Source organism: Passer montanus, unplaced genomic scaffold (genome assembly GCF_014805655.1).
Source record: "Passer montanus isolate IOZ18808 unplaced genomic scaffold, ASM1480565v1 scaffold64, whole genome shotgun sequence".
Lineage (NCBI taxonomy): Eukaryota > Metazoa > Chordata > Aves > Passeriformes > Passeridae > Passer > Passer montanus.
The window spans coordinates 638,047-659,846 of NW_024371482.1; the positions used below are offsets into that span (position 1 = coordinate 638,047).

The window sequence follows — 21,800 nt, forward strand, 5'->3', positions numbered from 1 at the left end:
TTGTAATCTCAGATCGGCCCACATTAACGGGAAGTTACGTTTTCCCGTCAGTCTTTCAAACGGTGCCTGAGAGTTGCTGAGGCCAGAGCCAGCCATCCAGGCCCTCCCGTTTGGAAAAAATGATGTCAGCTTTCAGAACAAGCTTTTTAAAAAAATCTAATAAAGTTAGGGAGGTCATTTGAAATTGAACTTCCTCCATTTGATTTTTTTTTCTTTCTTTTACATGAGGATCTTTCATTCCTCTGTTCTAAAAACTACCAACAAAACTAAGCACAGGAGGTATTGCATAAGCACCAACAAGGCATTTGCCTGATCTGCATTTCTCAGTGCATGAGATCAGCTCCAAATATCTGATCTGAGAAAGCTGCTGGTGCACAACTGCTGTAACTGATAGGAATGGACTCTGTGAGTCATCTCATAGGATGGTAAGTCTTTTTTTTTTTTTTTTTTAAGTTCAAGTTTTTATGAGTGTTTTTATAAAGCTCAGTTGCTGTTACTGTAAATCTCAGGGAAATCTGGCACAGTCTCTTTGTAATATGAATCAGTGAGTCCATATGCTTCCAAGTGACCTTGCAGTCTGGAAAAATACCATTTTATCCCTCTGTTGAAGAGAAAAAGAAAAGCAGAGTTGCTGTAGAAAAGGTTGACAGAGGGGTGGCACCAGGCAAGATGACTCCTGGTGCCAGCTACAGCAGCTCTGCTGCCCTGGGGTCATGATCTCAGGCACAGAGCATTTGCTGTGCAAGTGGGAAGGCTACCTCAGGCCAGGAATAAGGTTGTGGCTAATGCCTCAGCCAGCCCTGACCTTCCACGGGCTGGAGCACTTCAGGGTCTGCTGTGGCTTCAGAGGAGGAAAAAAAATAAAGGAAAAAAGTTATTGTTGGATGGTTGGGTTTTGCTTGGTTTTGTTCGGTTTTGGTTTTAAATGTAACAAATCTCTGGCTAGCCCAAGGCCAGCGAGATGGGCTTGCACTGATGAGAAATGACCCTTTGTCAGGGAATCCCCCAGTGCTCTGGGGGGTGTGACTGCCAGGAGCTGCAGAGGGGCTGGGAGGGGAGCCTAGGAGCCAGGAACATTGTGGTGCTGCTCTTGAGCTTTGGGGCCTTTACCTTGCCTTGCAGCGCCTGGTGAGGACTCACAGATGGTGTTGGAACAGGAATGAAGTGTGCACAGGATGGGAAGGGCATCTCCCAAATGCTTTGCAGGCTTGCTGAGCAAGAAGGGCTGAAATACTGCAGCCTCCTCACTCCCAGCAGCAGCTCTGGGTGTCTGCAGAGACTCTTGGCACAGGCGCAGTGCTCTGAGCTGGCAAGAAACTTCCTGACAGGATGGACGGAAAATGCTGATTTGAAGAAATTGAAATGTTCTGTAGGGAATATGTGGATTTTTCATCCTGTTTTTGTGATGGAAAGCAGGCATCTTTCCCAGGTGATCCTGCCTGGTGTCACCTCCTGTGTGAGGCTGAGCTGGGACCTGGGTGCACAGGGAGCCCAGGCACTGCTCTCCCTGCTGAAACACCAAGGACGGGTCTTGACAGGGTAGAATGAGGGGGAAATTCAGTGTTTTTCCTCCTTAAATGAGAATTTGATGTGGGCTGTGAAAGTGGCATGTTTGTGCGTTTGGTTTGAAACAGACAGTTCACAGGTTTAGGTGTGAAAACACAGTAAATCCAAGGTCAAGTGAGATTTTTCCAATGAAAAAAGAAAAATTATTTATTGAGTGAAGCAGTTAAATACCAGAGCAGTTGTACTTTGTCGAATACCAAGGGAACTAACCTCCTCCCTCTCCTTGTCCTCAGGTTCAGTGGCAAATATGAACATTTGTCAACAACACCTCGGGACATCATGAGTTTGCTGGAATCTGGACCACAGAACACTTGCAATAGCGCTTTCTAAATTTGAATTTAATTTAAATGAAAGAAAAATAGTCCTCTGGATCGACTGCAGCGATGGCTAGCAAAAGGAAATCCACAACTCCCTGCATGATACCAGTAAAAACACTGGTGCTTCAGGAGACCGAACAGGACGCTGGAGAAGATGATCATGAAGGAACACAACCCGAGGCTCCTGCAGAAGGACCAGCAGCGAGTGATGCCGGGGCTGGCAGCGGTAACAACGGAGCTTTGTCCAACGGGCACCGCGGCGTTGCCGACGGTGACACTTACATCTGCAGGCCTTGTGACTTTGGCTCTCAAGACCTTCACCAGTTCTTTGGCCACTTGGACTCTGAGCACTCAGACTTCAGCAAAGACCCTGCGTTCGCCTGTGTCGGGTGCAGCTTCCTGGCCAACAGCCACGAAGGGCTCTCGCACCACAACGCTGAGGCGCACGCCGGCGAGGCCGGCTTTGTCTGGAGGCTGGTGAAGCAGGACAGTCGTACGACCGTGGAGCAAAGTCTCTGTGAGGCCACCAGCAGCCACGACCTGCCAGGAGAGGTCCCTGAGGAAGGGGCGGACGGCCAGTCTGAAATTATCATTACCAAAACCCCTATCATGAAGATAATGAAGGGTAAACCCGAGGCCAAAAAAATCCACACGCTGAAGGAGAATGTGTCAAGTCAGCTGGGTGGTGAGGCAGAGGTGAAGGATGGAGAGCATTCATTCCCAAATGGGTCTGTGCCAGTCAGCCAGCCCACTGCAGGTTCATCAAAGTCATCCCACATAGTGAATGGCTCCATCATAGGAAACGTGCCTGTTCTGCAGGCGGGTGTTGCACAACTTGTGTCTCTGCAGCAGCAGCCCCCCTTGCATCAGCAGCTCCCTACATCCAAGTCCCTTCCCAAGGTGATGATCCCACTGAGCAGCATTCCCACGTACAATGCTGCCATGGACTCCAACAGCTTCCTGAAAAACTCTTTCAACAAGTTCCCCTACCCCACCAAAGCTGAGCTCTGCTACTTGACTGTGGTGACCAAGTACCCAGAAGAGCAGCTGAAGATTTGGTTCACTGCCCAGAGGCTGAAGCAGGGCATTAGCTGGTCACCAGAGGAGATCGAAGATGCCAGGAAGAAGATGTTCAACACTGTTATTCAGTCTGTGCCACAACCCACCATTACAGTGCTGAACACGCCCCTGGTTGCAAATCCTGGCACTGTTCCCCATCTTATCCAGGCAACTTTACCAGGCCACGTGGTGGGGCAGCCAGAGGGGACAGGGGGGCTGCTGGTCACGCAGCCCATCATGGCAAATGGCTTGAAGGGCACCAGCTCCTCTTTCACCTTGGCAGTGACTTCTGTCCCCAAGCCACAGCCGGCAGCGCAGCACAGCACCGTGAGCTCCAGCAACACATCGGGGGTCAAGGTGGTCAACAGCGGCCAGTCCCTGCTCACCGCCTGCCCTGCCATCTCCTCGCAGACCTTCCTGGACCCCAACGTCTACAAAAACAAGAAGTCCCATGAGCAGCTCTCAGCCCTCAAAGGCAGCTTCTGCAGAAACCAGTTCCCTGGCCAGGCTGAGGTCGAGCGGCTGACAAAGATCACGGGCTTGTCCACCAAGGAGATCCGAAAATGGTTCAGCGACAGGAGGTACCACTACAGGAATGTGAGAGGCGGCCGGGCCGTCTTCCCTGGAGACAGCGCTCTTGATTCCCTGCCCGAAATCACCTTAGACGTCCCACCCCGAGGAGCTGAGCTGAGCCCTGCGGCGGTGGCGGCCACGCCGGCCCCTCACCACCCACCACGGCGGCAGTCGTGGCACCAGGCGCCCGACTTCACCCCGACCAAGTACAAGGAGCGAGCGCCGGAGCAGCTGAAGGCCCTGGAGAGCAGTTTTGCCCAAAATCCCCTTCCTGCCGAGGAAGAGGTGAACCGCCTGAGGGGGGAGACGAAGATGACGCGGAGGGAGATCGACAGCTGGTTCTCGGAGAGGAGGAAGAAGAAGGTGGCGGAGGAGAATAAGAAAGTGGAGGAGGTGGCTCAGCAGGAGGACGAGGAGGCAGAGAATGGCGGCGGGGAAGGGGAAGACTCCTCGGATGAGCAGAGGGCCACGAGTGAAAACGGCTCAGTCGACGCCTCCGGCAGCAACCCCAGCGCGGCGGAGCGGAAGGTGAGTCCCATCAAAATCAACCTGAAAAACCTGCGAGTGACCGAGTCCAACGGCAAAAACGAGGTACCGGGGACCGGCGCAAATGAAAAGGGGGACGGCAGCTCCAGCCGGCCGCCCACCCCTCCCAAAACCAAACTGAACTTCAAAAAAACGGCCCAGCAGCGGCATCTGCTGAAGCAAATGTTCGTGCAGACCCAGCGCCCCACGAACCAGGAGTATGATGCCATCGTGTCCCAGACGGGCCTGCCGCGGGCCGAGGTCATTCGCTGGTTCGGGGACAGCCGCTATGGCTACAAGAACGGGCAGCTGAAGTGGTATGAGAACTACCGGCGGGGGGTCTTCCCCCCGGGGCTGGTGGAGGTCAGCCCCGCCGGCCGGGAGGTGCTCGAGGACTACTACGAGAAGCACAAGGGGCTGCGGGAGGAGGACGTGCCCGGCCTCTGCGAGCGCGCCCGCCTCGGCGCCCAGCAGCTCAAGGTGTGGTTTGCGGTGAAGGCGGAGGAGCAGGGCAGGGGCTGCGGCCCCGAGGCGGCCGGCAGCCGGAAAGGGCCGTCGGAGAGCAGCGAGGCGTGGGAGCCGGGCGGCCAGGAGGGCAGCGCCGGGAGCCCCGCCGCGCCCGGGCCGCCGCCCGCCACAGGGCCGGGTAAGGCCCCTGCTCGGCGCGGGAGGGCTGCGGGGGGCTCGGGGCGCTGCGCCTCGCGCGTTTCGGAGCGGCTCCAGCGGAGAGCTGGGAGCCTGAGGTTTGACTGAGGAAGTGGTGAGGAGCTCTCTCTGAAGGAAGGAGGGTGAGGAGGGTCTGGCAGGGTGATGCGAGTGCCGCTGCCTGCCTGCCCTTTCCTGCCTTGGTCTTTGGGTGATGGCACCACTCAGAGACCAAGTCCTGGCTGTATTTCAAGCTGGAGCAAAACTTTAGGGGTGTCTTGTCATTTTAGAAGATGACCCATGGATTTATTTAATTTATTTGGTCAGAAAGGGGCCTGGCTGCTTGTCCTGTGCTGCTGGTTCCTTCCATGTCCCTGCCTGACCTCCAGCAGCAGGGACACCCCTGCCTCCTTTCTCTCTCCTGCTGCCTGCTTTCCGGACGTGAGCATCCTTGTTTGGTGTGGAGAAAGGCTCAGGTGGTGAAGGTGGAGGCTGCAGAGGCAGGAGGGGACCTGGAGTCTGCAGAAGTCACTTTTGGAATGCGTGTTTCTGTGTGTGCGTGTGTGTGTGGAGGAGAGCACAGGTGCTTTCCAAGCCCTTTGTGGGCTTTTCTGCAGTGCAGCTGGGGGCTGCTTCCAGCCTGGTAGGGTTCCCACCAGGTGGGGATGGCCAAGTGCTGGCCCTGTCCCATGGTGGTGCACGCACACAGCTCCTTGCTGGCCAGCTGGGATCTTCTCCAGTCCCACTGCCTTGCTTTGGAGCTTCCCACATACCTCTGCCATGGCTGCAGACCTTAAAAAATAATTATAAAAATCAAGTAACATTCATTGCTTGTATGCTTTGCAGGGGAAGGGTGGGTCTGGGGACTGGTGCAGGGTCAGCTTTTGTGCTGGGGAGTGGCTGTGCCTCTGCTAGTGCCCTCTGATGAGCATTGCTTTCTGCCAGCCAGAGCGAGGGTCCTGTCAACCCTCGTGGCATGGAGGTGCTTAGCAAAGGTGCATCCCTCCTTAGGGGTGGAAAACCAACTGCACTCCCTCAAGGATTTTGGGTTTCCTGGCCCCTCTGAATGTTGCTAGCCCTTCTTTGCAGCTGACTCTATCAAGGCTCCTGATCTTGCCTGTCCTGAGGCACTCCTGTGTCCCCTCCTGCCCACCCAGCACCCCACCTGGAGCAAGGCCAGGAGCATCTCTGACACCTGTGTTCTTTTTCAGAAACAGACTGAACTGAAGCCAGCAGCCCCGGAGGATCCGCTCTTACCCTTGAGAAGAAATCAGTGATCTTTCAGAAGCCCATGGGCCGGTCTGAGCCAAGCCTGAGGAGCAGCACGTGGTGATGAAGCACTGCCATACCTGAGACCTTTGAGCACAGCACGTGCTCACACTGGGCACTCGGTGCTGAGCTCTTGGTGGCCCAGCCTAGGAGATGGCTGGGAGCTGGCAGGGGCTCAGCTCACACCCAGGAAATAGGATGCTCCTGTTTGCTTTCCAGTGACAGACTTTCAGATTTCATATTCATATACCGATGCCTACAGCTGCCTATACAAGCATAACAAATCTCAGACATTGTAAACAAGGTCATTGCTTAGATATGGACTATCATGGCATAGTACTTGTTTCTTTTTTCTTTTTTTTTTTCATCTGTCCATTTAGGTGTTTGTTCTCTAAAGGTTGGCATGGCTGCATATATCCTCTCTGCCCTTTCTGGTCCTTAAGCCCTGGCAGTGAAGAGCTTTGTGGGCACATAGGTGTGAGTGTGTTAGGAAAGGGAAGGGATTTGAGAAGAAAACTGCCAATTTTGAATTTGAGTGAGATTCTCACCCCTCCAGATGAGGTTAGAGTGAGCATTGCATACTCTCTGATAAGCAGCAGGTTCCCAGACCGAGGCAGCCCAGGAGATGGAGTTTGGTGTCATTTGTCCCTTGCTGGCTAGAACACTTTCCCTGTGCTCCTGGAGACTGCCTGTAACAGCCTGTTAAATCTCCAAGTCTCTCTTTAATATCTGAGAACTAGCACATAATAATTTTTGCATCCTGACCTGGAATCCTTTTCATTGTTTAGAGAGAACAGTCTGTTCTTCAGAGAACAAACACAGAGAGTCACAGCGTGGCTGTGAGTGGTTCAAGTCATTGTTGTCACCAAGGCAGCGGCTCTGCTGCCACCAGGAAGTTTCCTTCTTGCAGCCCTACATGGCAGATCCTCCTGCAGCACCGCTGGTGATTTCAAGTGTTTGTTCCAGTCCTTTTTGTTTTTCTTTTCTTATTTTTCCCTTTTTTTTTTCCCCCCAGGCCATGTGCAATAGTTCTGGAAAAAGAGCAAAATAAATTTCCCAGTTATCCTGCCTGCTGCCTGGTACCTGTACATTTTTAATGTGTGTTGTCTTGTGTGGTTGCTGTGTGATGCAACTGCTTGGACATTTTTGCTTTAAATATTCTTTTCTAATAGAAAACAAAGTCTAGAAGGGAAACTCTTGAGCTGAATAGTCCAGCCAAATGCTGTGTCAGATCGTTCTGTCACAAACTAATCAAATCCCAGCTCCAAATTGGTTCCATGTTTTGCCTTCACTTTTGCTCTTGGAAGGCTAGTCCAGAAATTGACTGCCTTTGAGTGGTTAGAAACTGTATTTAAATTTCTAGTTTGAATTAATTTGTGGCTGGTACATTCCTGGTTTGTTTTGGAGCCAACATTGTCCTTTAACTTAAATAGTTTTTGGTGTTTATCTGCTGATGTATTTATGGAGAGTAGTCATAGCTCCCTATTTTTTGCCAAGCCAACTCAGCCAAGCTTTTTCAGTAGAAGGTTTTTATTTAGTGAGAGCTTTTTAATGTGGGAGACTTTATTGTTGGTGGTAAATGATATTTATTAGGAGGGTGGGTAGCAAACCCCACAGGATCAGATCCAGAGATTTACAAAAAATCTGTTTTAAAAACAAAAAAGCTCTTTCAGAACCTCTTCCAAAGATGGTGTCTGATTTCTACCTTTAACTGCCCTTGCTTTTGCAGTTCTTTCTTTGCCCCCTCTTCCAGAGGCCCCCTTGCTCAGCTGCTGGAAGGGGCTGTGGCTGCTCAGTGCTTTGGCAGAGGCTTCCCCTCGCCTGGTGGGATGTGCTGGGTGCTTGTTCCTGAGCTCACAGGGCTTGCCTGGTGTGAGACCATGGCCAGGTGTGACCATCTGCTCCAGACAGGTGAGCTGCACCCCACGGAGAGCGGGGTGACACTGGGGTGTGCCCACTGTGCATCCCACAGCCAGAGCAGCCACCCCAGCACGCTGTGAGCAGGGCTGCCTCCGACCTGGAGCAGCCTGTGTGGCACCAGGCTCCCTGAATTTGCCTTTGGGAGCACTGCTGATGGTTGTGACACAGTTGGAGGCAGGACCAGCAGCCATCCCACCTTGGCTGGTGATGGCTCAGCTGGTGGCATCCCCATGGGTCCCTCTTTGGGGACCAGGGACAGCTGCCCTGTGGTGACAGCCCCAGGGGTTCACCCTCATGGGTGCAATCCTGTGCACCCCAAAATATCAGAGAGGGTGGCAGAATCTGGGTGGTTCTAGAGCTAAAAGCAGATGTGGGAGTTGTGCAGCCTAAGAATATGGATGTATGTAAGTGTCACCTTCAGAGAACAAATACAGGTAGGTCAATTTACTCTGTAGTGTCTGTGTACATGCAGGTTTATTTAACTACACATATATACAGTTCAAATATGCCATTGATTCTTTATTGCATTATGATGTACATTACAAATGTACACTTTTACTAACTACTTGCTATATAAATACGTTGGAAGTGTAGTTTGCCCATTCAAGGTGATTTTCTGTGGGATTTTTGATGTACACTTTAGGGCCTATGGCTGATTGGAAGAGTGATCCCCGCTCCATCTACAGGAATGCTTAAGGACTATGGTATGAACTGGTCCCTTCAAACCATGTTTTGATGCACTAGCTGAAATATTTTGCACTTGGATTGTATTCAGCCAGTTTTCCAGAAAAATTGAAAAGAAGTCTTGTGAGCTAGAGGGAGAATTTCCCGGTGTACACAGAAAAACCAGCCTTGAGGGTTGGAAGCTGCTGAGGTTTTTGAGCTTTGTCTCCATGCATTCATACAAGCACAGCAGGAGTTTTCTTTCTTTTGGGTCGGAGGAATTTTAAAAAGTGGTTCCATGCAGACTCCCCTCGGACATGGCAACGGGGCTGGCAAATGCCTTTGCATGGGGAGGGTAAGATTTAGACAAAAAAGAAATCAAAACATGATTGAGTTCCCTTTCTAACTCCTACATTCCTTGTTATCTGCATTTTTTAGTTGACTTGAAATCTCCGTAAAAGTATAAGCTGAAGATTTTTGAGGGTTTAGCTCTGTGGTCTTCTGTTTCTCTGCTGAGGAGGAGAAACAGGTGCCATCTCCAAACAGACTGGGTTCTGGTGCAGGACATTGGAAAAGTGTTTGCATCTGAAACTGAAAAGAAAAATTGAGAGGTGGCTTGACAGTCCCAACAGCAGCTCTTGTGGTGTTAAGAGGAAGTGTCACCACAATTCTTCACAGTGTGTGAATATTTATCATCATCTAATCAAAGATGACTATCTTGACTTGAAAGGGGTGTAAGATCGAGGTGATGTAGCCATCATCAGTAAGGAAGGGAAATTAAATTCTCCACCTCCATCCGCTGTGCCTGAGCTTGGGCTTGGCAGGCACAGCAGAAACCATCAGTTTTAATCCATGTGAATCTTGTTACTTGTGTCTCTGAGGCTGCTTAGATTAAGGACACAATCCAATTGCTTAATAACCCGAAACCCTGATTTGTGTTTGCCCTGGCTTGCTCATGGGAAGGGCTGCTGGTTCTCCTGGTGCAAGGAACTGAGTTTCTTTATTCATTGATGTCAGCAGCTCCTGCCATGAGATTTCTGTGCATTGTCCCATGTTTCATTTGGGTACCTTATTTTTCAGCTCTGTAATTAGCATCCTTGAAATTTATTTTTTTTTTTAGCAGAACACTAAACAAACAATGATCTACAGGCTCCTGTCTCCACTTGCCTGAGAGCTGAGTGATGCTGCACACCAGGCCAGCAGCATGCTGGGAGGATGGGCACAGGTGCTTGCAGGTACTTAGTGTGATTTCATGTCCCCTCCCTGAGCTGGTCACCAGGAGAAGCCACCAGCAAGAGCAGTAGCTGCTGGCAGAGAAGCACTGTAGTCCTTAACCTGGTTGGAGGATGCTCACCAGAGCTGGAAGATACCTGCTGGGTTAATTTTTGTTATATGTCCCCTGACAGTTCAAGAGAGGGAAGCTGTAGGAGGCTGGTTTTTCATTTAGGGTTTTGGGTATTTCATTTTTTTAATTGGAAAGCAACAGATTTTGGTCACCTGAAGAAGTGTTATATTGTTTTCCCTGCAGCCCCTCTGTTACAGATATAACAGAGGCAAACTGATCAGAAGCTTGCTCATTGGCAATCAGAAGAAAAATATAATTTTCAGCACTTGGGCACAAATTACAAAGTGAACGGGATGCTGCACATTCCCATTAGGGTGACAGTATTCAAAATGTTTGTAAATGTCTTCACCCTGTTGCTCAGATGATTTTGGCTTTGCTCTCTTCAAATCAGTCAAGGTCCTGATGTGATTCAGCTCACCTGTAAAGCTCTGGTGTCACTTCTCAGCTGATCCCAAAACCAGCAGGGTAAGATTAGCACATGGAGGGGAACGAGGCACTTGCAGGCTATCCCTGTTCTTCTGTTTATTGAGGAATTTAGTTTCTGCTGTATGTTTACTGGCAGTGGTGTGTGCCAGGAATGTTGGATTGGCATCAGAAAACTTGAAAGCAGAGCAAGTTAGCTCAGTTATGTAAGCAGTGATTTTTATTTTTTTTTAATTTTGGGTTTTCTTGTTATGGCCCAAGTGCTCAATATGCTTTTGGCATATTCTGATGGCACCCTTTTTCCCTGTACTGATGGAAGGTGGTGTTAGGAGGATTCTTGCTTACTGGTGCTAGTGAAGGTTGGGCTAGGAATCCATGGCATAGAAAATTTCTAGCTAAAATTGCACTTTCTCTCTGCCCCATCTGGCTCGTGGTGGTGTTATGGGTACGTGGCTGTGATTCCCCTTGCACATACTAACATTGCACTAAAAGAGAGACTTTGGGAACAGCGTGTTGATCACTTTGTTTCTCAGCAGACCACAAAGTCAGCCTAACGGGGTCTCTTTTTTTTTTTTTTTTTTTTTTTTTTTTTTTTTTTTTTTTTTTTTTTTTTAATTATTGTTATTTAGAAATCACGCTGGTGCTGAATGACCTGGAATTTTTGCTTGGATTTATCCAAAGGAAAATGTAATTGTAGCTGCAACGGGACCTTTCATAAGGGTGGCCGGTGCAGTGAGGGAGCAGGGTGAGAGCTCTGCTGTGTAAAGCTGTCTTTGTACCGGGGAGGTGTGGGGGGTTCCAGGGGGTTGTTACTTTGGTTTTTTTTTTTTCAAGACCACAATTTTAAATGGTCACCTTGGCAATGGTGTGAAACAGGAAATAGTTTTTACTTTTGGTAAAGGTTTTAAAGAGGAAACAAAAAAAGAAGCTGCCTGTGATTGTGGGCTGTAGCTATTATTAGGGCTAGGGTAGCTTGTATGTGCTATGGACTTTACCTGCTCTTATTCTGAGGGCAAGAACTCCCTGTAGCAACAATGCCACTTCTGAGAAGTGAACGGCAAGTTTCCCTTCCTTTTGTATATGTGGATGTGAGGGTGGGCAAGGGGAAGAGCTTGCTTGTACAGTTTGTTGAAATGAAACCAGACATTTTTGGTTGTTCCTAAATAAAGAGCGTAAAAATCAAACGTGAGTTGAGTGGTGCTTGCACTGGGGCTTGGGAGGGCCCAGGAATGGCTGTGCCTGCCTTCCAGCTTCTGGGCTGGGAGTGCTCCATCACAACCTCCTCTTTTATTTTAAAAGAACGACAACTTTTCCATGGGGTAAGGCCATGAGTGAGTGCCCAGACACCTCCACCCTAGGGGTGCTTCTTCATCCCAGAGTTCTGTCTCCAGCCTGCCTCAGAACAGCACAGGAACTTTGTTTTACCCTTTTGAGTGAACAGCATAAAACCTGGGGCTGGTCCTAGTTATTTTTCATCTCTTAAAGCCAGGAGAAAGTAAAGAGCAGTGCAACTTCTCAGGAACGGCTGCACCTCAGCTCTGCAGGGCACAGACCACCAGACACCTGAGCCAGCACACACATAATACTGACACTTTTATTGTCATTTAAAGCTAGAGTGGCCCTGTAAATGTAGAGTTTCACTACTGGACCCTTCGGCAGTGGCTATACAGGTCAGACGTGGTGGCACCAGGACAGACAGAGGTGCTGCTGTGTCACTGCAGGCCCAGAGCTCTGGGAATGGACACAGCACGGGATGGCTGCAAACAGGCTCCAGCAGCTGCACACGATCTCTGGGTTACAGGCAGAGCAGTGATGCAGAGGCTGGACGGGGAATCTTTAGGTCTCTCCTTGTGATTACAGACAGTTTGGTCTCTGGCAGCCTGGCCGCACCGACACGCTTCTTAAGGGCTTCGTGGTGAAGGGTGCTGGGGCTGGTCCGGGGTGGGGTTTATTTCCAATATTTTTTTTTTCTTTTTTTTAGTTCTCCACTTGAACACACTTCAGCAGAGAAACCGGAAAAGCTGCCTGAAAGTAGGCCATAGCAGTGCCGTTTCCATAGAAACCAGTTCACAGCGTGCTGTGAGATTCACAAGCACTGGAGGTGCTTTCGCCCGCCAGGATGGGCTACAGCCGGTTGTCCCCGTTGACCCGGGTCCTCCGCAGTACCCTGCAGGGGGGCACACAGAGGGGACACAGCTCAGCCTCACGGATGACCAGGGATAATGCTCTGATGGTCCCAAGTTGTCCATTGGAGTAAAGTGGGGGCTCAGCCACATCGCCCATGACTGGGGATAATGGCACCAGCTGTGGTGTCCCACCCTACCCCCACAACTTGCAGCTCAAATTTAGGGTTTGCAAGCAGCAAACGCGGCCGCAGCTCCACTTTGAGTTGGTTGCATTCACTGCCTGCAGCCAGACTCAATGCAGGGAGTGTGCTATGCTGCAGGGGAAGAGCTGAATGGGCACTGGCCTCACCTTCGCTCCCGGCTCTCGAAGTGGTCAGCGAGCTGCTCTGGGGACACACGGAAATCCTCGAAAGGCTGCTGGTACCGCAGCTCAAAGGAGCCCTCCCTGCCTCTGCTTGCCAGCAGCTGGCTGGAGCCATCCCCTGCTCGCTCCCGTAGGGATGAGGCATTGAAGAGGTTTATTTCGCCATTTTCCTGCTTGGATGAGGGAAAAAATGCTGTAGTCAAGGGCTTGTGATTTCAAAGCATACATCCTGGAGCAAGGGCAGTTGTGGGGCAGAGCCCTGCTGCCCTGCAGGGTGTCCAGGGCTCATGGGGGCTTGGGGTTTGCAATGTGCAGCTGCTCTAACAGCCATCGCTGGCTCCCACCAGCACCATTTGAAATGCAGAAATAAAAGAACCATCTGTCTCAGAAGGAGCCCTGCCCTCTGTTTATGCCAACAGGGACAGCCCCAGGCCAGCCAGCTCCATGATCCTGAGCTGCAATGTCCCTGGAGCACAGACAAGGCAGTGTGACAAATCCGCCTTCTCCAGCTTTTGCTGAAGGGATTTCAGGCAAGTCAAACCCAGTGCAGGCAGGGCCCTGCCTGAAAGACCCTGACTGCTGCAGGAGGCAAACCCAGTGCTTGCTGTCCTGTGGGCATCCCCATGGAGCAGCACTGGGAATTCAGCCATCCACCACTGAGCCTCACTGCCCCAAGTGGAGCAGGAGAGTGGGCAGGGCCAGGCTGGGCTCACTGCCTCAGCTCCTCAGCCCTACAGCATGGTCACCTTCTCATGTGTGCAGCCAGTCTCACCTTGCAAGGGAAAATGTCTATCTTGACAAGCAGAGAAGCCAGCTCCAGGTTCTCACTGTAGTTGTTCTTCAGGGGAACAGCTCGGAAACCTACAGCAGAGACAGCCCTGGTGTCACTCACAGCACAGGAGGTGAGGTGGCAGTGCCCTGGCACAGAACTCAAGAGGGTCTTTCTCCCACAAGACCCTTTTTCTCTTCTGCCAAGAGAAGCTGTGGCTGCCCCATCCCTGGAAGTGTCCAAGGGCAGGCTGGATGGGGCTCAGAGCAGCCTGGGACAGCAGATGGTGTCCCTGCCCATGGCAGTGGGGCTGAAACTAGATGGCCTTTAGGGTCCCTTCTAATCCAAACCAGTCTATGATTCTGTGATTCTCCAAGCCCCCAAATTTCCCTCAAACTGGCAGGTGGCCCCAAGGGCTGTTAGCAAATGGCTCTGCCTTCCTTTACCTGGTTGGGGATGTGACCTGTCATGGGGACAGGCTAAGCCAGCCTGGGGCCCAACAACACCCTCCTATGAAAGTCAGCATCGCCCTGGCTAACAGTGTGAACTGGTGAGGATCCCCATGACCCCCCTCCCTGCTGTCCCAAGTGCTTCACCTGTCTTCAAGCCTTTCACCAGGAAGGTGGCCTGGGCCAGGAAGTTCTCGTCGCTGAACATGTCCTCCTCATACACCACGAAGCGGAGGAAGGCAAAGTCAGGGTTGCTGACCTGAAAGTGGAACTGCTTCGGGGTCCAGAGAGGGTTCAGGCCGTTGTCAGCTGCTCACAAAACACAGCTGTCAGTGCCAGGCTTTGCTGCAGAGCCCATGGCTCACACCAGGGTCAGGAGTGCTGGTGCATCCCTCTCCCTTCCCTTCCCCACGCCACTCACCCACAATCTCTGTTTTGTGCTTGGCATTGTCGTACTCAGCACCAGACACCTCCACCTCCACGAAGGGACAAACGATTCCCCTTCCATTTTTGGGAAGGTGCCGGGCCCCCAGGACCTGAGCAGAGGGCAGGAGAGACTTGGTAAGAGACAGGAACAAAGGGGAAAAAATGTGTTTGCATACCAAGACATTTTCTTCCCAAATAAATCACCCTGGCTCTGCTAATTGGAGAGAGAAGCAGCACTGAGAGCCAGCCCAGCCCACATCTTGGAGAGAAACAGCTCCCACCCCTGGAAGCTGCTGTAGTGTTCTTGATCCACAGTTTGACTTGTAAGCCACAAAAAAAAGCAGCTGAACTGCTCCAGGTTGTGCCTGCTGCTGGCACAGCCAGGCCTGGGCCACAGCATCCCTCCCCAGGTGCCAAGCTGGAGCTGGGCTCCCCGCAAGCACCGTTCCCTGCTGGCAGCACCACCCTGGACCCCCTCATCTCTGCTGAACTTCTCGGCCCTCCCGCCTCGGTGTGAGGAGAAAAAGGAGCTGCTCTCCACCCTGCTCTGCCTCGTGCCTGCAGCACAGCCTGTGCTCCCTCACGTGACAAGAGAGAGCAGGAGAGCAATGGCAGCTCCCTCTTGCCCGTGGCCATATGTCGCCGCTGCTGCAGGGGAAGGACCTGCTGCCAACGCTGCATCATGTGCTTTGAGTCACGCTGGGCTCGAGATGGCTTCTCCATCCATGAAAGCTGGCTTTGCTGGGGACAGCAGGCACTTCTGCCAGACAACGAGAGGCTGAGCCTGTCTCTTAAAGGCGACAGTGACTGGCACAATGACTCTTGACACTTGGTGGGGGCAGCTGCATCCTGAGGTGCAGGAAGAGCTTGGAAAACAGAATGGGGCAGGGAATTTTTAGGGAGACAGTGAGCATGGAGTCAGTGGTGCAGAGGGTACATGACAGGGTGTCCTTATGGAGAAGAGCTGTGGCTTTTTTAGGGTGGATCACTCCAAAACAGAGGTGGCCACAGAGGAAACCTGTGAGCACCTGAAGGCAGGATCTCCACTGCATCCTCCCCAAGGTCTGCACGAGCTGAGGGGACTGGCAAAGCAGACTGTTGACTCATAGCTTGGTTCTGTGACCACAGGGAATGCCTGTACAGGCTACTGGACGCCACTGGACCCCAAACATGAGAGCCAGCTGGTTTGGCACGGCCCTCCAAAGCTTTGCCTGGTGAGCTCTCCCATGTCCCTGCAGAGCCTCTGCTGTGCAGCTCTGAGAGCTGACACAGGAACAACCCAGCCTCAGTTGCACCGTTAGGGAAGTAAAAAAAACTCATCAAATATCCATACCCCATCCTCTGGCACACCCCACCCTCAGCCCCCCTCCTCTTATCACCACCAGCAGCACAACACAGAAATGGCCTGAAAAGTTTGCCCTGACCTCGAGCAGCTTTCCAAGAGGGGCCATGAGCAAGGGGAAATGGAAACCTCGAGCCTGGAGCAACTGAGTGACAAGGAGGGGACAAAGCACAGCTCTCGTGTTGTTAGCCTGTGGATGCAGTCCTGGCCACGCTCTGGGGACAGGGATGCCACCTCTGCGGCTCGTGGATGCCACCTGCTGGCACCGGGACCTGGACTGGAGGAGTCCTGGGGGAGCAGGCAGGGATGCTCCTGCTGCTGCTCTCCAGGCACCCTCAGCACACCCACGAGTGCCCCTCTCCAGTCTGTGCTGCTCAGGGGGCTCGGTGAGGAGCAGCTGCAGGCAGAGCCAGGAGCCCAGAAAAACCATTCTCTCACCCCAAATCTGGTACCCCACTGGGGTCTGACCCTGCATTCCCCCACAGCAGGAGGTACTGACCTCAATGGAGATGGAGAGTGGTTCTGTGCCCCTCAACGTGCTCTTGTCAAAGGGGTCAAAGATGTCATCCCTCATGTTGGTCGGCTGCAGGACGTACCCACACTGGCCACTGGACATGAACAAGGCCTGGTTCATCTGCATGGGCTTGTCTAGAGCACAGGCAGGAGATACAGGAGATGAAGGATGCCCTGTGCACAAGCTGGATCATCATCCCCCTCATTCCCTTGGCAAGAGGACCTGGCTCACCCCGTGGCAATGCTGAGCAAAGTGTCCCCACTGCAGCCCGTGCACATGTCAGGGCCATGAGGTGACTCTGTCATGCACGATCTGCCCACCTACCCAGAGCCCTATGGGTCACCTCCCTCTTTTCCTCCTATTTTCAGCTTTCCGTGTGCTGCCTGTAGCATTTGCCAACCCCCCTATGAGCTGCTTGAATTCACAGAAGGAATGAGAAAGCTGGCAGGAAAAAAGAGGCAGGTTGTTTGCTGGTGTGTCGGTGAGCTGAGCAGGCTCACAGCAGGGCTTGGCAAAGGCCAGGAAAAGGAAGGCTGGACTGCACGGCAGGAGCAGGGATGGAAGCTGGGCAAAGGCAAGAAGAGCAGCCAGCTGGACTCAGACCAAGCAACCAGCTGGTGTCCCAAGCCTGGGGCAGCACCATCCCCTCTGGCGCCTTCCCTGCCTGCCCTGCTTGTCACCAGGGACCTGGGAGAACCCCCCGCCTCCTCTCCATTCCATTTTGTTCTCGTGGCACAATCCCCAGCCTCAGTGCAGCTCCCTGGCTCAATCCAGCCCTCTGGAGCACATTAACCCGGGTCTCACTGCCTGCAGAGCCCTTCCAAGCCCCAGAGCCCCTCCCAGCCCCCATGTGCCAGGAGCAGGGCTCAGAGGAGGCACAGCCCAGCCTGCCTGCCCGCTGCCCTCACCCGGGGTCTGGAAGTTGAGTGCCACCAGCTGGCTGCCACAGATCCACATGGGCAGGGGGTCGTAGTTGGAGGAGTCCAGGCGCTGGCCCTTGGGGTAGATGCGGGACAGCTGCAGGCGGTTGTACTGCAGGAACTTCTTGCCCTTGATCTTGTTGACGTACTTTTCTGCCTTGGTCTCGGGAAAGGAGGACATATCCCGGTAGCAGGCTCTCTCTGTGCCGATCTCTGGCAGGGGACAGCACTGTGTGAGCAGCAGCACACTCCCTCTGCTGACACTTAACCACCCCAGCTCCCTCCTGACGCCATCCTCTCATCCCTGGCACAGCCAGAGCTGTGCAGACCCTGCTCTGCCCCAGGGGTGTTTGCCAGGTGCCCGACCCCAATGACAGAGCACCAACACAGCTCCCACTGAGCAGGCACGATGCTCCCCAGCCCCACTCCCTCAGCAGCTGCTCTGTGTGCTCACAGACCCCAGCAGCACAGGGACAGGGAAGGGATCCCTCTGGAGCTACCCCGAGCTCCAAGGTAAACTGGGGATTTGGACACCTTGGACACCTAGCCTCTGCTGAGATCTAGCCAAAGCAGCCCCTTGGGGCCCACCACAGGGTCTGTAATGCCACAGTGACTGCCTGTGATGGCCACCAGCTCAGCAGATGCTCACTCTCTTCATCAAAGGGCACAGGTCGGCAGTAGACCACCAGTTCTGAAAGCTCCAGGGCAATCTTCTTTCTCCTCTCCATCATCTTCCCTTCAGAGAGCTGCCAAGAGAGGGTGAGAGAGGTGTGAGGCCAGGTAGGAGCAGTGGTGATGGATGACCCAGCTCCTGAGCTGACCCTCACTGCTTGGTGTGGCTCCTGCCCACACTGTGGGGACCACCAGCAGATCTGCCAGGGGACACCACACAGGTAGGGCCTGGGTAGGTCCTGCATCCTGCCCAGAGCAGGACTGGCACTGGAACCAGCACAGGGCATCTGTGGCCTTGCCATCCTCCACAGATGGAGACCCCCCCCCACTTCCTGAGGCTGTAGCACCCACCCAGTTGTCCAATCTTCCCAAATATCCAGCCTGAACCTCTCAAGCCGTGTGGCCATCACCCCTTGCCCCACTGTCCAAGATTGCTCTGGCTTTACCACCTCTGCAACTGCTGTGCCAGCCATCACAGGCTGTCACCCCACTGCCCCCCACCAGCCTCCACCTGCTCCTCAGCCCCTGGAAAACCCAGCACTGGAGACCCTGGAGATGCTCCCCAGGCTCACCCTGGCATCAGCTGTCTGAGCTGCCTCCCGGATCTTCTTCACCCAGTCCAGCAGGTCCTCGTGCGTGTCGGCCGCCACGTCCAGGGACAGCCGTGACACCGAGGACATGCTGATGGAGAACACGAAGAGCCGGTTGTTCTTCCCCTCGGGGCGGATGGCTGTGGGGCAGGGAGCAGGGGACAGGGTCACTGCAGGTGCTGAGCCAAGCCCTTCACAGGCAGGGTGGCACAAGACAGGCACAGGGACTCGTGGCTACCCCGGCACCCTGCAGCTACAGGGAACTCCCATTCCTGGCCACTGGAGGCCACAGATGCAGCCCAGGCAGTGTAAGTGAGGGCTGAGAAGCCTCAAGGGGCCTTTGCAGTGTCCCTTCCCTGGCACTCACCGATCTGGCAGGAGGGCACGTCCAGGACACCTCCCAGCAGGTCTCCCAGGGGGCTGTTCTCATCCAGCTGCTGCTGGGAAGGAAGCACAGCAGGATGGTGCTGGGCACGGCGGGCAGGGCAGCCAAGCTTGGGGGCACAAACCCTCCCTGCTGCACCCATGGCCACACTCACCTCCCGCTCTGGCTCCAGACTAGTGGGACTAGTAATTTCCTCCACGTAGTTGGAAGGGAACCACAGCTGCTTTTTGCCACCATAATCCCCTCTCCACCTGGAAGGGAGGGAAGGGGCAATGTCAGCACCCACCACGGGACCCCTGAGTATGCTGAGAGGGGGTGAGGGGAACAGGCAGCTCTTCCATCATCTGCTTTGAGGGTTTGTGAGGCTTTGGAACTGTGCTGCTCATGGGTAATCCCCAGACAGACCCACTCCTAGAGTGGACACACCTTTGTGTGGATGGTGACAGCAAGGTTTGACCATGTCCCCTAGGGAAAAGGGAGGCTCAGTACCAACTCACCAGCCTCCTTCCTGTTTCTCCACATTCTGGATGATGGCATTTTTGGTGAAGGTGAGCTCGTCCTCCCTCTGTGCCTTGTAGTCAAACAGGGCTTTGACTGCACACTGCAATGAGGAGGGGTCCCATGAGGCTGGCAGGGAATGGACACGTGGACAACAAGCCCACAGGACACCAGATCACCTCCCACCACAGACATGTTCACTGGGGGGCTGTGAGGCACACCATGTGCAGGCAGGCAGCATCCAGCCCTGCTGCCAGACCTTAGTGACACCTCAAAGAGCAAATCAAGGTCTCCATTCACACCAAAGCAGAGCTCACAAGTCTGGTATGGCCCCACACAGGCACTCTCTTCTGTCCCAAGAGCCACTGAGAGGCTTAGTTTGGAGAGCCCAGAAGAAGAGGCAGCCCAGCCTGGGAACCTGTAGGTTCAACCTCCACTGTCTCTCACTTATGGTTTAGAAATGGGTGTGCAGATGAATACAGCTCTTACAACACAAAAAGATCCTTGCTAAACCCTCCAGCCCTGCAGTTTGTTTTGTGCCAAACAGTGAGAGTGTACCTTGAAGGTGGGCATGGGGTTGGCTTCCACATAGAACCCAGGATGGCGTCCCTCATACAGGGCTCCATAGTCCGGCTCCTGTGGAAGCAAAGGGACAGTGGTTACAGCAGTGACTGCAGGAGAAAGGGTTCCCTGCCTTGGGGTAGGTGGGAGAGTGCCCCAGGAAGGCACAAGAACAAAGATGATGCTGCAGACAGCAAAGAGCAGCCGAAGCCTGGCTCAGAGGGGCAGCACCAAACTCCACTCAAGTGCCAGGAAGCCCCAAGAGGTGTGGGCTGCAAACACCACCACCTCAAGGCACCAGCTCAAAAACAGCCTGTCCATCACTCTCTGGCTCCTGCGCTCACCGCTGTGCCGATCTTCTCCAGGGTCTCCTCGTTGATGGGGTAGCGCAGCTTCATCTTGCGGTACAGCGGGTGCTTCTCGTAGTAGCTGATCAAGTCCACCAGGCTCTCGAACTCAGAGTTGCCCAGCAGCACAGTCTGGCCCTCCTGCTGCACCCGGCAGTGCTTGATCTTCCCTTCTGCCCTGCAGGGAGGAAACACAGGGAGAGGCCGCTTGGCACCTGGCAAGAGAAGGTCTCTGCCAAAATGGAGACACCAAGGAAAAGGTGTCCCTGGTGAGGTGGCTGAGCACAGCCATCTCCCATTGGAAGATGGGAGGAAGGGCAGGACCTCAAGGATCAAGGGCAACTCCAGAGCAAGAGGAGTGCTGGCAGGGCTCAAGGCTGGCTGGTGGCACCTGTCCTGCCCTCTCACACACTGCAGTGTCCCAGAGCAAGAGGAGTGCTGGCAGGGCTCAAGGCTGGCTGGTGGCACCTGTCCTGCCCTCTCACACACTGCAGTGTCCCAGCTCCACCCCCAGCACCCTGTGGCAGCACACACCTGAAGGAGATGGCGTAGGAGCTGGGCTCGCTCCTCTTGCGCACCAGGAAGGCTCCGTCGCGGGGCACCCGCATCAGCATGTGCTCGGCTTGGGCCCGCGTGAGGCTGGCGTGGTACCACCTGCCAGGAGAGACATGGCTGTGCACAGGTCACACACCCCCAGCCCATCCCACACCTCTGCCACAGCATGTGGCTCCCCCTCCAGCCCCCGAAAGGCTCCTGGAATTCTCCAGAGGAAGGAAGGGACTGCAATGAGGCAGGCAGGATCAGAGTCTGTTGGGGAGGTGTGGCACAGGCCAGGGCATCCCAAAAACCCAGCAGCTCTGTGCCCTGCACTGAGCCTCCGTGACATTCAGCTCAATGAACAACAGAGCTGGCCAGCATGGCTGCTGTGACAGAGCTCCACGGGGAGAAAACGGGGACCAGAAAGCTCCAGCAAGGGAGGAATGGCTGAGGAGGGACCTGGGAGAGCTTCCTAGAGTGTCCCGGCTGCCCAATGGACACGCGTGCACTCACTCTTTGCTCTCGTGGGCATTGGTCTGTGGCACTGGCTCCGTCAGCCTCATCTCAAACTCGTTGCACCTCAGTGGCACCTCCTGGTAGTGGGTGATGAGGTCGTAGAGGCTGTCAAACACCAGGTTGTCCGTCAGGAAGAACTTGGGGCTGCCGGCGTCCTGCCGCGAGTGGATCCGGCAGTGCTGCACCTTCCCATTGCGCCTGTGGAGCAGGGAGGGAGGGAGGGAGGGGGTAAGCCAGGCTTGTCCATGGAGATTTTACACTTGCCTCAGGCACAGCTCCAGCCTGACATGGCATTCCTGCCCCAGTGGAGAGTGACTGCATGAGGATCCCAAGAGACTTGAACTTTCTCAGCCGGGAGAGAGAGCTGGAATGATGCTGGGGCACAGAAACAGGGGAGAGACTGCTCACAGGCCAGCCAGGAACGGGACCCCACCACCAAAGAACAAGCCAAGAGGAAACAACCCCCCGGGGGTGACACA

At 53.8% G+C, this 21,800-nt stretch overlaps 2 protein-coding genes across 9 annotated transcripts in view; one reads left to right on the forward strand and one right to left on the reverse strand.

Annotated features, from left to right (window-relative positions):
* The window catches only part of ZHX3 (zinc fingers and homeoboxes 3), a 46,485-nt gene extending 34,996 nt beyond the window's left edge, over window positions 1-11,489 (forward strand). For 4 of the 5 annotated variants that reach the window (XM_039728099.1, XM_039728100.1, XM_039728101.1 and 1 more), the window contains 2 exons: window positions 1,800-4,686; window positions 5,897-11,489. In XM_039728099.1, coding sequence (XP_039584033.1) covers window positions 1,950-4,686; window positions 5,897-5,907 — 2,748 coding nt within the window. In that variant the 5' untranslated portion in view covers window positions 1,800-1,949 and the 3' untranslated portion in view covers window positions 5,908-11,489. The remainder of the gene's footprint in view (window positions 1-1,799; window positions 4,687-5,896) is intronic. The other variant, XM_039728103.1, reaches the window with a different exon arrangement.
* PLCG1 (phospholipase C gamma 1) overlaps window positions 11,088-21,800 on the reverse strand; it is a 42,125-nt gene continuing 31,412 nt past the window's right edge. Inside the window, exons 17-32 of one of the 4 annotated variants that reach the window (XM_039728097.1) lie at window positions 21,319-21,519; window positions 20,803-20,922; window positions 20,266-20,446; window positions 19,919-19,996; window positions 19,360-19,463; window positions 19,017-19,113; window positions 18,845-18,914; window positions 18,460-18,617; window positions 17,865-17,961; window positions 17,204-17,428; window positions 16,281-16,429; window positions 14,435-14,549; window positions 14,161-14,322; window positions 13,568-13,656; window positions 12,781-12,968; window positions 11,088-12,472 (exon numbers count right to left, since the gene is read on the reverse strand). In XM_039728097.1, coding sequence (XP_039584031.1) covers window positions 12,430-12,472; window positions 12,781-12,968; window positions 13,568-13,656; window positions 14,161-14,322; window positions 14,435-14,549; window positions 16,281-16,429; window positions 17,204-17,428; window positions 17,865-17,961; window positions 18,460-18,617; window positions 18,845-18,914; window positions 19,017-19,113; window positions 19,360-19,463; window positions 19,919-19,996; window positions 20,266-20,446; window positions 20,803-20,922; window positions 21,319-21,519 — 2,077 coding nt within the window. In that variant the 3' untranslated portion in view covers window positions 11,088-12,429. Of the gene's footprint in view, window positions 12,473-12,780; window positions 12,969-13,567; window positions 13,657-14,160; window positions 14,323-14,434; window positions 14,550-16,280; window positions 16,430-17,203; window positions 17,429-17,864; window positions 17,962-18,459; window positions 18,618-18,844; window positions 18,918-19,016; window positions 19,114-19,359; window positions 19,464-19,918; window positions 19,997-20,265; window positions 20,447-20,802; window positions 20,923-21,318; window positions 21,520-21,800 lie in introns of all 4 variants that reach the window. The other 3 variants (XM_039728096.1, XM_039728095.1, XM_039728098.1) reach the window with 3 other exon arrangements.